This window comes from Gymnoscopelus braueri (genome assembly GCF_963280865.1).
Source record: "Gymnoscopelus braueri genome assembly, chromosome: 3".
Lineage (NCBI taxonomy): Eukaryota > Metazoa > Chordata > Actinopteri > Myctophiformes > Myctophidae > Gymnoscopelus > Gymnoscopelus braueri.
The window spans coordinates 31,725,141-31,741,686 of record NC_137612.1 but is presented as its reverse complement, the minus strand read 5'-3'; the positions used below and the strand labels follow the sequence as shown (position 1 = coordinate 31,741,686).

At 39.7% G+C, this 16,546-nt stretch overlaps 1 protein-coding gene across 1 annotated transcript; it reads left to right on the top strand.

Annotated features, from left to right (window-relative positions):
* The first annotated feature begins 587 nt into the window (after positions 1-587).
* rab22a (RAB22A, member RAS oncogene family) lies at positions 588-16,546 on the top strand. Its single transcript, XM_080423902.1, has 7 exons — positions 588-873; positions 2,356-2,435; positions 2,889-2,970; positions 9,648-9,719; positions 10,439-10,545; positions 12,004-12,113; positions 12,403-16,546. The coding sequence occupies exons 1-7, from the start codon at positions 838-840 to the stop codon at positions 12,498-12,500; spliced, it is 585 nt and encodes a 194-aa protein (XP_080280028.1). The 5' UTR covers positions 588-837; the 3' UTR covers positions 12,501-16,546.

Below are 16,546 nucleotides of genomic sequence, written 5' to 3'. Positions count from 1 at the left end.
TATATGTTTTACTTCCACAGCAGCTAGAAATGGTGTAGATAAAATCAAGTAGTCTGTTAATAACACAAGAAAATATTTTCTTATTTTCCTTGTGGGATCTTAGGAGTTTGATTGATTGATTGATGTACTTTATTTAGTAAGACATGAGAACAACAGTACATGGAAGTACAAATTCACAGTAAACATCAAGTGGTAACACCTCGTTTCAATATATAATTTAGCAAATTATTGTAACTTGAAGAAACGAACAGAGTTGCAACTTGCAACAGACCTGTATTTTACATAAAAATGCTGTCCACGTTTTATGGTATTCTGAAAGAATAGCAGATCTACAAGCAGATTTCGTGCTTGTACATCTGCTGTTTTGGAACATTTTCAAAAAATCTTTAAAGTGTTTGAAGAACTTTGAATAATTTTGCATTTTTTAACACAAATCTTTTATTCAGGGGGTCCCTGGCACAAAATATTCACAGATAGGGCCATCATGGGCCCTTGGCACCAAAAGGTTTGAGAACCACTGGCCTCATTCAAGCGCACCCATCGTACACGCGTCCAATCACAGCGCGACCGCCCCTCTAGGCTATGGGACGTAGACTGTATCCCTCTCTGGTTAGCAGTTTAGCTGTTTACAAGAATCCAAACATGATACTTAACGAACACTGATACATTCCATCAACTGGCGGAAATGTGCTTATACAGTGTTTTCCTACAGTTTGGCTTGATGAAAAGGGAAGTGATTGATAAACAACACTGACCACCCCCGAAGAATCAGCAAGAAAATCTTTCAATGATCATCATCATCATCAACATCACATCTTAATTTTTTGAGGGACCGATATGGCACTGAGAGAGTTAAAAGTTTGCCTTCTTGGGGTAAGTTAGGGTTGTTTTTGATCAGCCACTGGCTGCTCACTGTGATCTGTTCCATGTTTGTTTTGAGTGAAAGGCTTTCACATTTATTATACAGGCTACAGCTAGGGCTTTCACTGAAAGTCCCCCCAGTTGTAGCTGTAGCCTGTATAATCGAACCCCCATGTGAAGCTACTATGCTGCTCTTCCTTTAAAGATGCTATACTTACTTAACTGTATTATTTACTTTCATGAGATGAATGTGATGGCCTTCTGAACTAGTGGATGACAACAAGACACACAATACTGTCTCCAGAAACGTTATTGATCTTGTCCAGCCAATACTTTAATCAGTTATCGGTTATTAGTCAATAATTAGAATGAGGTAAGTTAGGATTGTTGTTGATCAGCCACTGCTCACTGTTTGTTTTGAGTGAAAGAAAGCCCCCCCAGCTGGAGCCTGTATAATCGACCCCCCACGTGAAGCTACTAGGCTGCTCTTCCTTAAAGATGCTATATACTGACCAGTGATGGAAGAAAGTACTCACATCTTTTACTTAAGTAAAAGTATCAATACCCTATTGTAGTCCGGGTATTAACTAATAAATGTTCTCGGGTAAAATTACAAAAGTATTGGCATCAAAATATACTTTAAGTGCCAAAAGTGAAAGTGCTCATTATGCAGAAGGTCCCATTTCACAAGTTTTCAAATTCTCTCACATTGTAGATCGGATATTTTCAAATGGCTAAAGTATATAGATCTGAAGTGGTTTCGCAGTAATAATCACAATCTACAAAGTAACTACGGCAGTAACTGAAGTTTTCAAGTAATTGTAGTGGAGTAAAATGTACAATATTTGCCTTTGAGTACAGTACAGTACTTGAGTAAATTTACTTAGTTACTTTCCACCACTGACATTACTGTATTAACTTACATGAGATGAATGTGATGGCCTTCTGAACTAGTGGGTGACAACAAGGCACACAATACTGTCTCCAGAAATGTTATTGATCTTGTCCAGCCAATACTTTTATCAGTTATAGGTTATTAGCCAATAATTAGAATGATGATATCCCTTCACTTACATGGGACGCAAAGGCTCCAGCTAATTCAGCAACAGTGGTCATTGATAACCCACGTCAGCAGCAGCACAGTAACCTAGGAGTAACTTCTCCATAGCCTCTCAGTTTATACAGTTTTAGTTTTATGGTGGATGATGGAGGGTACACAGTTCATCATCCACCATAAAACAAAAACTGTAGCAAAGTGTGAGCCTTTCCTAAGGTAATATGCTTGCTCTTTACCGTTCTCTATATTAACAGTTTGTAGGAAGATGGGAAGAATAATCCACATTGTGAATGGTCTGTCTAACATGATCCCAGAGAATGTGTTATTCACACAATAAGACCATCAGCATTGTTGCAATCACATTCCAGGATTGAACAGTGCTGGGTCTTATTTATGGCCAGATTAGGTAAGCATGATTTCTAATTCTTTCTCTTCAGGACACTGGGGTTGGAAAATCAAGTATTGTTTGGAGATTTGTAGAGGACAGCTTTGACCCAAATATCAACCCTACAATTGGGTAAGTTCCTGCTGTTGTTCACTTGAGAACCCTGGTCTATACTCTGCTTCATTCTTGTGAGTTTCTCTTCAGCTTTTTTCAGTTCTTTTTTTTTTAATTAAATGACAAAATACTAGTGGTAAAACTTTCTTAGGACAGTGGCTCTCAAACCTTTTCATGTCAAGGACCCCCAAATTAATGCATTTGTCCTTAGACCCCCATCAGAAAATATTTTGTGCCAGGGACCCCCATACAAGATTTGTGGTGTTCAAATGTTTAAAAACACGTGGGAGCTTATAGATCGACTATTTTCAAATAGCCGATGTATATAGTGTTAAAGTGGTTAAACTCATGCTATCTTAACTAATTTAGCTTCCCTGGACCCCACTTTGAGAACCACTGCCTAAGGATACAGATTCAGTCTGTGTCCACTACAGCCTACGGTACCTATTTATATGAGTGTTTATCTTGTAGGGCATCCTTCATGACCAAGACAGTGCAATACCAAAATGAACTGCACAAGTTCCTGATCTGGGATACAGCAGGGCAAGAGCGGGTCAGTAATATATATTTCAATACATTTCTGATACATTTTCTTTTCTTTTGAGGAAGTGATTATAAAACTTGACATTAAAGAGCTAGCATAACCATAATGGCACAACTGGCTCTATACTGTTGCATTAATATGGTTTGTGCTGAAATCCTTCAATATACTCACATTTGACTGCTTTGTTTTTAAGGTCAGGTAGGTGCTTAAATTTGTAACAAAGTGCTGGTTAGTGCTTAGACTGGATAATGCTCATGTCTAAAAAAAAACACAAGACCTACGAGACTTTTATGGCACCGAACAAATTGCTTCGATATGGTCAAGTATCAAAAAATGCCATGTCAGTACATTTCTGTGTATGATTGATTGACTCGCTATTTGGCTCAGTGGGTGTGCGCTTTATGCTAATGTTACTGAGTTAGCTCGGGCCGCTAAAGATTTATATCGTAATGTAATTTTATTTTAGTTAGAATGTATTTGATCAAATTGGTATAGAAAAGTCCTAAACATAGACCATGCCACCGTGGCTTTATTTCTTTTGTTTACAATTCAAATGTTTCAGAATGTACCTGATTTATTGAGTCTGTGTTGGCTGTATGTCAATTCATAGTTAATAAGTCATTCCCTTGTTCTCAGGGTCCTATCTTCCAGCTTTATATCGCACATAACAGAGCATGCCATCTCTGTATTCACTTAATATGACTGTCTGACACACTGTCATATAGCTCTCAATATAATGGGTAATTGGGTATACAATTGAGGGAACTTATCAAAGGTCATTCTTCCAGGTGAAAACTAGCTTAGTATACACAGTACATGTTTTTGAATCTAACTCTCGCACATAACATCTGTCTTCTCACTATTATAAAAACATGACATCATGACTTTAAGTATCTATTTTAAGCTAGCCTGTTTTTGCCTCCAAGTAGCATGCTAGTTTATTTTGTATGCATTATCTTTAGTTGAGTTTGAACACCTTTTTCTATTTTCTATTTTAAGATGACTGACATTTCACTGCTGAAATGTAATAATATCAATGCACTTATTAAAGGAGCTCCCGTCTTTTACGGAGCTACTGAGGAGATGAGCCCGTAGTTAGACCTGGCTGACGCGCCGATACTTTGCTTAATCTAATAACACCCCGCTCGCTGTGTCTCAGTGTTCCAATGAAACGATGCAGGCATTTCTTCATGCATTTGGTATATTTATTGACTTCACCGTGCACAATAATATACTTTGAGTTCCATAGACAGATGATTAAACTTTCCATACAAACATTTAGCGCCGTGCTGATTCAAATAGCAGTAACCTGCGGTCAAAAACCATTGCCCTTCCGGGTCAAAACCTCCTGCCCATGGCAGTGAACTTGACACTTATATAGCCACCAGCGCCACCCATGGTCACACCAATCCATTAAACATGTTTCACCCATTTGGCTCTTACAGCACTTATATTGTCAGTTGTCACTAAATTACAGTGGCATGCAAAGACTTTCATGTGGCAGGGGTGATCAAATAATCAAAAATAGGATAAAATCATTGTTTTTTCATTGTATGGCATGCAGCAATAAAACATTATGGGTTGCTTTGTGGATCAAACCCAACCCCAAGATTTTCAGTCAAGTTTACGTAAAATTGTATCAACTCTTTAATAATTTGGTCCCCACTCCTTTGGGGTATTTTTGTCACTGTATATTTGCACATGTGTGAAATGTGTTGTCTGCATTCACCCATCCTAACTATTAGGAACAGTGGGCGCTGTTTATACAGCATTCGAATAGCATACTTTATGTAAGTAAGCTATTTGTGGAGCATTTAGGGGTTAATTGTCTTGCTTACGGTGCGTTTTAACAGCGGGCGATCAGGATAGTATTTTCCGGAAGTGCATTATATGTCTATGAGAGCCGGCGACTACTGGCGATAGGGCGAAGTGGGCGGGGGGGCGATGAAAGATGGATTTTCTTTATCTTTTGGACGATGTCGCCGGCGATCGCCCGAGAGTCGCCCGCTGTTAAAACGTACTGTTAGGGTTAGGGACACTTCGACACATACTGTATACTGAGGCCAGGTCTCAAACTGGGGATCTTCTGTTTCAAACCCCCACTCAGCTATGTGGCTGTGGTTCAGGAGGTATTGTGGTCGCCCAACACTACCTGCTGATAGGTGCCGCCCCAGCCCATAGGATTACGTGTAGTAACAAATATCACCCTCCCCGCCCGGCTTCCTTCCCCTGAACACTGGCCAATTGTGTTCGTATAGACGCCTGACAAAGCCGGATGCACCACGGTGGATTCGAACCCACAGTCTCCATGGTGGTTGGCAGGCACTTTAGCACTGCCCCACCCGAGTGCCATTGGGAACCAGAAATGTCAAGCCCCAGCTCCTCCTGGCTTAGTGCCTAACATGTCCTTGAGCATGATACTGAACCCCAACTGCTTCCCGGGTGTGCTTTTACAGGGTGTTGCCCAACGCTCCTAATAGTTAGTCTGGGTTAAATACAAATTCCGCTTATGTGCAAATCTACTTGGCCAATACCCCAACAACAACTACAGGGGACACACTTATTATTATTATTGTATTACTTAGGATCCTGGGAACATAGGTAATGTAAAGTATACCGTAGTCAATTGGCTAAACATGCTAGACCACCTGTATGGTCCTTTAAGAAAAGTGAGAGTGTCATATAACATGCTCTCACATAACATTGGCTAAGATATGTTGGCATAGTGATATTGCTGCCATAGCTATAACCAAAGAGAGGTGTGGCTTGTGAGTTGGATAGTACATTCATTGGGTGAAGAGGTCTTGGAAAAAAATGTCCATTCATCTTGGAAGTACTTAAAGTGTGTTTGAGTTGGACTTTTCAACCATTTAATTAGTTGATGAGTAGTGGTGTAATACGGTGTTATTAGGTGCTTGCTCATGGTTGAAAGGTATTCTGCTCCTTCCAATCTCTTGGTTCTTCGAATGGGACAAAACTACTATTAATTGATTAATGAACTGACTCAGTCTGGGAAAGCATTAGTTGCTGCAGTAATACATCATTTCTGATAGGGGGCAGTATTTAACTTTCTATAGGTCGAAGTCTGCCCCTTAACGATAGCCCACTCTTTAGTGCTTTCACTTTAGGCCCATTTTCCACTGCTTGAATGGGAGAGAATGGTGTGATGAGTTTAGTCTAGCTCAGTCAGGGTTGTCTGTTTAGTCTTGCAGATGGTATCATCGTCATGATTATGTCTCTTTTGCTATTTAGCTCTCTCTTGTGTCCTCTCTTTGCCTTTGTCTTATCTTTTCTGTCTCTATCTCTCTGACTGTCTGTCCATCCATCCATTCGTGCATCTCTGTGTTCACATACATGCATGTTAGGACTGGTAACAACTTGTGACACTAGCACCCAGATACACTGTGTCTTTCCATTTAGTTGAAACAGACTGCAACACTGTGGATGCGCCAAATCAATTCCACAACTTTCTTTCTTTAAATGGGGGTATTGATTGGGAGCATCCATCCACAATGCTGCAAATCTGTTTCCGTATGGACTAGCTTTCTTTGACTCAACAGCACCTGGAAAAAAAGGTGCATGTGTAGCCTATACTCTGATTACTTCACAGTATGTTATGCGTTTTCATGCATGCTGTGCTGTGTATTCCTTTGAGCTGTCAAGTGGAGGCGTTTGTCAGCAGTCAGAACACGATAGTCAGTCAGTATTGAGATACTTGACACGTAATCAACACCACTGTTTGCCTACGACGATATTATATGATGCGAAATAGAATTGCCTTGTAGACCACACAAGGAGATTGTATGAAATATACACTTTCATTTGATACCGGATTTGAGAAAAACGACAGTATATGAGGCTATGATGAGTCTTGGTATGTTATCACATCAGCAGTTCCGCCTGTGCAGACAAGACCCAGACCTAGACAGGAGGAAAAGGGAACCGGTTTCTCTTTTGACTCAGCTGGACATCCCACATCCTACATTTCACTGACTGTATGAACAAGCATTAGTTCCCTTTCCCCTTTTATTTCTCCTTTCCCTTTATTTTCCAGATGCAGTCCTCTGCTTTTAACAATGGTTTCATTCCCTGTCACTGTGTCCCCCGCTGAAGGGTGAGACAAAACAACCACTTGTATGTTTTGTCCTCATCCTCCTTTTGCTCTACTGTGCCACGGCTTTACACATATTAAGTGAAGCTCCGTTTAAGATAAGAAGAGAGGATGAAACCTGAGCTGTCTCAGATCAGTGGTCCCTGCGGCTGCCATGTCCTATCTGCAAGTCCCTGCCACTCGATGTCAAAGTGGACGTTCTCTCTTGTTTCGTTGCCTAAGCACTTGGTCACTTCTTGCTCTCTCTCTTTTCTGCTGAGTTATTTCTTTCAGTTTCATACTAACTCTTCATTTAAGATTCCTTCCCTGCCTGATTTGATTTCCATTCCCACTGTTCTTTTCCTCTCTCCATGTGGCCTTCACTCGCCTAGTCTACCAAGTGGCTCGCAGCTGTGACTAAAAAAGTATAGATACATTCTGCTGTTTTTGGTATTTTTTTCATTGCTTTTTTTTCATAGCCTTTCATTGCTGTTTTTTAACCTTGATTGAGCCTTTGCTTATCAAAACCTGTTGAGTTGAGAGAGCAAGGAGCACTGAGCCAGCCAATGCACATGGAAGGAAAGGCACAGGAAGAGAGCCCTGTGATTTCCACAGTCCACAACCTCCCAACACCCAAATCCACCCCCAGACCATATGGGACCTCAGTGGTACATCTCAGCTCCGCTGTCAACACTTTATCTGGGCCTTCTTTCCTCTCTTGACCATTCCTCGTCATAGAAAACAAGCAAGGCGAACTTGCATCCCCTGGCATGGAAGGGCTTCTTTCATTGAGTGCCAGACTCCTGGTTTCAGTAATTAATCAGCATGCACTGGGTAGCGTTAGAGCTGTTTTCAGGGCTGCCGTGTGGCCAGATGTCTGGTCTGGCCTCGCTGTGAAATGCTCCCTGGGTGAAGGCGGAGAGAGACCACACAGGACTGGCTGTAGTGTAGCGTAGCTTAGCTGCAGCACCGGCACTAGCCAGCGAGACAGACAGCATTCTCTTCACTGCCTCTGCCAAATATCCAGAGTTGGACTCAGCTCGGTGGACTCAGGGCCAGTAACAACTATAATTATGTGGAATGTGTGCTTTCCTGAGGTAACTGTGTCACTCTAAGATGGATCATTTATTCCTTCTTATTGTAAGGGAAAATGAAATTGGCGGGAAAGGCAGGGTCATTCCATGTGAACTGAACTTTTTGGAGATTAAACATGCTTGTTTTAAGATTAATTTAATTTATTAATAATTTACACATCAAATTTTTAGCAAATTAATGTAATGTACTTTACAGTTCAATCATATCAAATGGGGGGGGGGTAGGTTGGTCTTGAATGCAATGACATAAAACAAAGACAGTTTGGGGGGAAAGGTTGCTCCAAAGTTGGCCTTACTTCCTATTTTGGTTTAAAGTTTCTTGCTCTATGGTCCATTTTTACACTTTCAGAGTTAAATTAACACTCTGGATTTTACTGTGTAGAGCTGTCTTCTGTTAGTTTGGGGATGTCATTAAGGCCTGTCTATTGACAAATTCGGCCAAGTCAGATGCTGTTACATCTGTGAGCTGTTTCAACTGTTGGATGTTGACCCAGCCTCATCTTACAACCATTAGTGGTCCAAAATGGAGTTTGCCATGCTCTACATGAGAATGACCTAAATTCCGTTTGAAATATTATGATAATAGGCTAATTGTTGAATGTGAGGTCTTACTAAGCGTTGGAAAATATTTGACATGGAAATGCCAAGACGTGGCAAACATCAGAATCCCCGTTGCCCCATCCCCTCTCCCAACTATGGATTTGGAAATTATGCGCAGATTGTTTTGATTATACAGGGCTTTGTGATGTATTGGGCTAAGACCAAATGTATAGTCGTCCATAAATATCAAAATGCTAAGTGTCTTTGACACATTCTGCTCATCTTTCTCCTGATGGCTAACACATGTGTGAGTTCTTGGTGGAAAGGCTTGCCATACCCCATTTAAATAAAGCCCACTTGGCTTATGGGCTCGGAACATGGGGCCTTTTGGTTTCTTAACGTCATGCTTTGGTTTCTTTGTTGCTTACTTTTACGCTCTGTTTCAAGTCAGTGTTTTATATAATAATTCGGTTTGATGAAGCACCCAGTGATGTTGTCACCATAGTGACCATACTTGATGTTTTACTATGTGACAGACTATTTATAGCATATCGAAACTTGATGCTTTATGGCAGTATTGTTGTACCATAAGGCTATTTGGATAACCTTCTTTTTCTCCATGCATGTCAAAGTACAAATATTTGGCGAGGACGTCCAGATAAATAGTCTTCAAAGTGAAGCCGAGCATTGGCTATTAAGTTCTAAAGTCTCGGTCTCGGCTGTTATTTTAAATGTAATGTACAGTTTCACATGGACTGAAGCTAATAAGCAGACCTAATGTCGCCTAGCCTCAGTCAGTTTAGATGACCTGGTCTAGTAGTCAGAGATAAAACGTTGTCGGAGGGTTTAGATGGCCAGTCTCCTCTTGGTCCAGCAGACAGCCTCCTTGCTTTGAAGAATGACTATAGGACATTACTCACCATTATTTATCTTATCCTTAATCTTCCTTTGTCTTCCCATAGTTTCGTGCTCTGGCGCCAATGTACTACAGAGGCTCTGCGGCAGCCATCATTGTTTATGACATCACTAAAGAGGTAAAGTCACCCACAACAGCCTCTTACTCTCACCGGTCCATTAGTATAGGGCTGTGAGTGACTAACAATTATTTTCAATGAATTAATCTAAACTACAAAATGATGGTACAGTAAATGAACGCTGTTATCTGAACTCAGCAGCAGACAAAAATATAACTTTTTATACGACAATTCACAGTTTGGTGGAGTTGTAAATCGCTCATCTTAGAAATATTTGATATTTATTTATTCCATCACTAAAAAGTAATAAAATAAATTAGTTGTTGATCTATTAATTGTTACTTTAGTATGTCTCTTGTTTCCTAAGCACTTTATTACCTTGTTTAAAGTGCTTTATAAATAATACTAATCATCATCATTGAGTGAGATGAAAGATACAACTACATGGACTACATAGGTATTGAATTAATTGATTTCTAGTACTACTAGGCAACTGTAAACCGTTGCTCTGGCTGTCACAGCAACACTCATTCACAGCATAAATGAATTCCCATCATCTAGAGTAATTTTGTTTTCTCAAAGCAAAAGGATCAAGTCTGGACCCTAATTAATCAAACAGTCACAAATTACTACTAAACAGAGATATCATAGCACTCCACCTTACTGTTCAGCTAAATGAGTAATAAACCTGCATAGCAGGTTTGTTATTTTTCCCTCAATCATGTTGTATGCTGACTTCCCATTCAATATTGCCTGTGACTTACCATATGTGTTACCAGGAGTCCTTCCAGACCCTGAAAAATTGGGTAAAGGAGCTGCGTCAACATGGTCCACCCAACATAGTGGTGGCTATTGCTGGCAACAAGTGTGACCTAGCTGATTCCAGGTAAACCTTCCTTGTCTATACCAGTGGTTTTCAGAGGTTTTGTGCTCAAGGCACACCAAAGGGCAAGTCAAACTCTCAAGGCACACCTGTATTCATATACGTGCAAAAATAACTGCTATCCGTCTTATCACTCTGTAAACGTTTATATTATTGGGATTGGTAAATGAGTGTGCACAGAGTACGTCTATAGTAAATCAAAAAATAAGTTATACATTTGTATAGTTGTCACAAAATCCCACGGTACATCTGTATTTGTCACACACCGCTTGGTCTGTGCAATAAACAATGCTGCAGTAGAAACTGCAGTACAAAACTTAACATAACTGCACCAAATCCTCCCACACCCACATGAGGATTTTATACAACTGGATTTTCAGGCTGCTACGCGGCCTCTCAAACCTGGGAGCAATGCTCCGTATGCCAGTATGGCCATTTGAAGTGTTAAACACTGCTATAACACTGCTGCCGAACAGCGATGCACATATTCAGGATGAGTTAACTCCAATAGATTAAACGCTGTCTAGTTGAGTTTCTCCACGTAGAGTGCAACATGATGGAGTGGGATGGTGGCAGTATATGATTGTTAATAAAAGTTTAACGTTTAAGTTTAAAGTTTAAGTTTAAAGAGTCATTGTGCTTGAAAGGTCATTACCTTACATCATCAGAAAGATATTTGATTTCCATCCAAGGAATACCACAGAAATTGAAGCAGCCCTGGAGTAAATTCCACTTCACATGCAGGAATCTGGGTTTCAATACTGATTGATATTCAAAGTTATTTGAATAAGCTGTTGTGTAATATCAGCTAACAGTCTCTCACCCCACTCAGCATTTGTGGTTGAACTTGATGATTGTTATGGGGATTGTATGGCAGTAGTACTGTACTGCGAATGACGTGGTCATTCATAGTGGACGATAAACAATACGTGCAACACCAATGGAAAGTCTCTTACAGTCTCCTTTGTTCTTCTCTCTTTCCATTTTTGTTGGTGGAAATTGATCTTGTGGTTAGCCTGTATCAACCACAAAATTGATAAATCTCCCAGATAACAGTTAGTGAAGTGCTTGTGGTGGTTATATCATCCATGAAATTGGGAAATCTTCCGGTCTGTAAAAACTATATACACCGCATTGCGGTTGTATGCCTCCTGCAATTAGTTGTGTTTACATCCATGTCTGTCTAGACTCATAGAATATGTAGTGAAGACATTGAAGGAATTTAATGAAGACGTTTGTGAGGTCACAGTGACCTTGACCTTTGACCACCTTGTATTCAGTTCATCCATGAGTCCAAATCCCTCAAGGCATCCTGAGATATCATATTCACAAGGTCGGGACGCACAGACGGTTGGACAACCCGTAAACATGAAAAATGCATAAAAACAAACATGATGGAATTACAAAACTTGTGATTCCATCATGTGTGACTTTGACATTCTGTACCTTGCGTGTTCCCAGGGAAGTGTCAGAGAAAGATGCCAAGGATTATGCTGATTCTATCCATGCCATCTTTGTGGAAGCCAGTGCCAAGAATGCAATTAACATCAACGAGGTCTTCATAGAGATAAGTGAGTGTACTTGTTTGGTGTCAGTGACTTGTACATCTGCTGATCCCTACTGATTCTCATAGTGCTACTGAACAACAAGTTCAGCATTACTGCTATCATTTACATGGATGTCTAGCTTTGCTGAGTTACGGTAGCTTGAATGTGTGGTCTGCAATTGCTAATAATATTCTATTATGCCATTCTTAATTTATTTAAAATGTTGGAATTCCCCCCCCCCCCCAGCATATCTATCTGTCTGTGTTTGTGCCTTTTGTCTGAATGTGTGTATGCGTACTTAATGTTGTCACAGGCCAGCGGATCCCGGTTCTAGATGCAGCGGGCGGAGCAGCAGCAAAGAGTTTTAAACTGGGACGCCAGGCATCTGAATCCCGCAGAACGTGTTGCTGATGATACCAGGCCGTCACTGTCCCAACGTGACTCCTGCCTGGCCTTGATGACCCTGTATCCCTGGCCTGCTTCACTTTATAGCTGCCGCCTGCCACAGACACTCCAACACTACCATTCACACCTTCATCAGTCAGATCTGGGTGCAACGGTACCAACAATAACAACTGTATTATATGAATTTTCATCACAGAAAGCAAGCACTTAAACAAAAGAAAGTGTAAACAGAAATCTGTAAATGCAATTAATGTATTAATTAATTAATACATTAGATTTAATCGACAGCTGTTTGATTTGAAAGTAACGGCACAGTGTTTCTTAGGATTTAGACCCAAATGCTGGCATTGACATGCTATTTATTTGTGTCAAAGTATATGTAATATTGCCCTCCCAGAATCAGTGAATCCTGTCCTCCAATATACCCACACATTACTACTCTGTATATCAGTAGAAAGCAGTAAGGCACCATCTCTCCATCCCCCTGGAGACTCAGAAAGCAAGTGGGCACCAATATCTGCCCTGTCTACTGAATCCTGGTGTTGCTGGCCGAAAATAGCTGATATCCACGCTCACAACGAGTCGCGGCTGCAACACATTGTGAGCTAGTAGATCTGTGTCCTCCTTGCCAAACCATTCATTTTCTAACTAAGTTATTGCCTTATTGAATTATTCTGTCCTCTGATAAGGAGCTCTGCCACAAACATGCTGTTTTCCACCCAATCTTCTTGAAGGATCCCGTTCTTTCCTGAATTCCTGATTTGAAGAGCACTTTGATGTTATGCCTTTGTTGTCACCTTTTCATTCCACCTTTTGCACATTTATTTTGATTGTCATCTGTCACGGTCACTAATGAGGTTGAGAGGGATGGTTGCCTGGTTGAATTATAAAGGAGGAAGATTCCCATAATGATTTAACACCTCATTATCTATGAAAACAAGTCAAAGACCAAATAGGTGCTCTGACAGAAACAAATGAAAGATGAAGGAAGAGGTATTATGTGCGCATGGGAACCTTTTTTCTTTCATCTAAAATGGCTTGTATTAGTACCCAATGCCACAAAGTACAGGACAGCTGTATGCATGCTATTCCTCTGTTGGACTTGTACATAACATTTTAGCTGTCATTGTTACCAAAAACAGAGAAATAGTCTTGCATCTGTTACATCAGCATCTGCCAGTACTAATACTGTAGATTTGTCCATATAATGATAACAAGAACAGCAGTCGTCACATGTGCTACATGATACCGTTCCTAAGCACTTGCATGTTTTCCAGACCGCCATTTTTTTTACATTTGAAAAAATATGAGCCAAGACCTAAAATTCCATCTATGATTTGCCCCACCATGCTAAGAGAATATTATGCCAGCTGTGTACAGTATTAATTGTCCTTCAATTTTGCTGTAATCTCATTTTAACTTTGTGTTCTTTGGCAAGCTTGTCTATCATTGATCCGTTGCTGTTATTTTACAGCAGTTTTACAGGAGAAGCTGGTTTTGTGAGGTCTTGCCAAATTCTTTAATTGTCTCATAAACATTTATCATCATTTTTCTCATTTTATTCGCAGAAAACGCACACTGGCTAGCACATCCAACATAGTTTTACTACCTGGCCTATGATGAAAAGAAAGATATCTGGAAAGTGGAAACTAGATTTGTTCCAGGGAGAACTTTGACGTTACATTGAGAGGAAAACATTATGTGCTGAAACAGACATGGTTTATATGGTGATATGCTGACCCTCCGATGGTCTGGGGTCTCATTGTGGCTCTGTATTTGTTTTACTCATCCATCTGTCTTGTAGGACTGGGCAATTTTTTTATCGTTCGTTAGCATGATATGGGATTTAATCGTCTGGGATTTTTGATATTGTGATATGGCATAACTAAGCGTTGTCTTATCCTGGCTTTAAAGACTTGCATTACAGTAAAATGAAATAATTTTCAGAACTTACCTTACTGTTCTAGCTGATATATTATTTTCCTTTATCTGCTTAGTTATTTTATACACATTACGGATTATTTTATTCATCAAAAATCGTATTGTGTAAATATTTAGTGAAAACACCAATACGCATACCCACGATATCGTCACAATATTTGGTCCAACATATTGACATTTTTGTCCATATTGCCCAGCCCTACTGTTACTCTCTCTCTTAACATAATCAATTAAGCTCAACTCCAAATGACCATATTTACACAGTCGCTGTTTTGCTCTTACATCATACTATTCGGGGTGGGCGGACCCAGTTATCTCTATGCACATGTATGGAAAAAATATTTTCATCTTTGATTATAAAAGAAAGAAAAGTAGCTTGAAGCTCCAGTTGAAGAGGTGGCTTTCGTTGCACTCACAAAGTGTCTGCGTGACGTTTCGAGCTACATGCTCTTCATCAAACAGTCTGATGAAGAGCACGTAGCGTGAAACCTCATGCATGCACTTTGTGGATGCTATAAAAGGCATGCTTTCAACTAGAGCCCAACAGTGTGCAAGCTGTTCTTTCACACCTGCCTTATTTGGGTTTGGGTGTGCGTTTTGTTCCTCATCAGTTGTCATGTTTGATTCATATGCCATAGTGCATTGGTTCATTCACGACACTGTAGGCCTTCTGGACATCTTATTTTGATAATAATTTGTCTATTACCTGTCTGTTGCCTTTTTTCAAAACTGACAAGACATGAACAATATAGTCTCTGTAGACAACTCAAGAATCAAGAGGGGGTTATTTGTCACGCATACAGGTACTGTACAAGCAGTGATGAGAAATGTTGGTGGTACTCCGTATTCTCTGTGGTCTTAAATACAAACCGTTTTGTTTTATTTGCTTTCATGTGATTTTAATTGAAGGTGTTATTGATGAGTTGTGAAAAAAAAGCAAAGCTGCCTAATTCAGGATTTTTGAGTGCAATAGTTGTCATTACAACAAGCAATATGTAAAATGTGACCTAAACTATGTTGACTAAAATCCCAGAAACGAATTACAGTGTAAGAAGAAAAGAAAAAAAAGACTGTTAATGCAATGTTACTTTAAGATTATACAGACATAGGTCAATGTTGACCTTCTTTGAGTAGCTACTTAGTTTTAGGACATTTTCAGTTGTTGAAAGTCAAACAGAGGTGTTCCTTACACAGATTTGTTTGTGCATTACCCCCTTAGTACTTATGTGCATGTGATTTGGATTCACACTTCTTTCCACACTTTCCAATAGGTCAACCCATACAGTACCTTGCATTACTGAATCTGTGGATTCAGCTGTGCATTATATTTAAAACTTAAAAGGGAATAACTCTGGACATTGAGGACTGCACTTTGTATTAATTGGCCCCTGTACCTAACCTAACTTTAATTGTTATAACATTTTCCAGATAAGTGGAGAATGTCATTGGTAATATGCACTCTGTCATTATCTGTGAATTTACTTGTTAAAATGTTCTACTATATTGGTGTCAAAGTTCATGCTGTCCCTGCCTGTTATTTTAAGTTACAAGCAGTTTTTTGGTGCCAATTTCATTTTGTCAAGATCATTTTATTGCACCAAACATCATTTACCATTTTATTTTATTTTATCATTGCTGTAATATAATGATTTAACATAAGATATTACTAAATACTTTTCAAATGCCTGAATGTCGCTAGTAATGACTGATTTGTGACTATTGCCCTCATTTAGAAATTGTTTGCCAGTTTTACATGCGGGCAATCTGGAAAAATACCACATCTTGGGCTGGTCCTATGACTGTGACAAATGTATTAATTATGTATTTTTTCATTGTATATACCATCACATTGCACACAAATCAATGACTTATTAGCCACCAGATAACACATACAAGTATATTTTATTGGTCTACCAAGATTTACGACCAAAGTAGACCATTGTACACTATTTGTAGTAATTCCATCCATCCGACACTATGGTTGTTGTATTTACCTTTTTATTACCTTTCATATTGATTGTAAACAATGCCTGGGGGGGAAAAGGTTGTTGGCTGTGTTTTTCTGAATGTCTGAAAAGGGAACTCTCAAACTGTTTACTAATAAAGGACAA

Excerpts from the sequence above, each read along its gene's own strand:
- rab22a (XM_080423902.1), top strand. The coding sequence starts at position 838 with ATGGCACTGAGAGAGTTAAAAGTTTGCCTTCTTGGG. Across the intron at positions 2,971-9,647 it reads ATACAGCAGGGCAAGAGCGG|TTTCGTGCTCTGGCGCCAAT; the intron begins GTCAGTAATATA and ends GTCTTCCCATAG. Across the intron at positions 12,114-12,402 it reads CGAGGTCTTCATAGAGATAA|GCCAGCGGATCCCGGTTCTA; the intron begins GTGAGTGTACTT and ends ATGTTGTCACAG.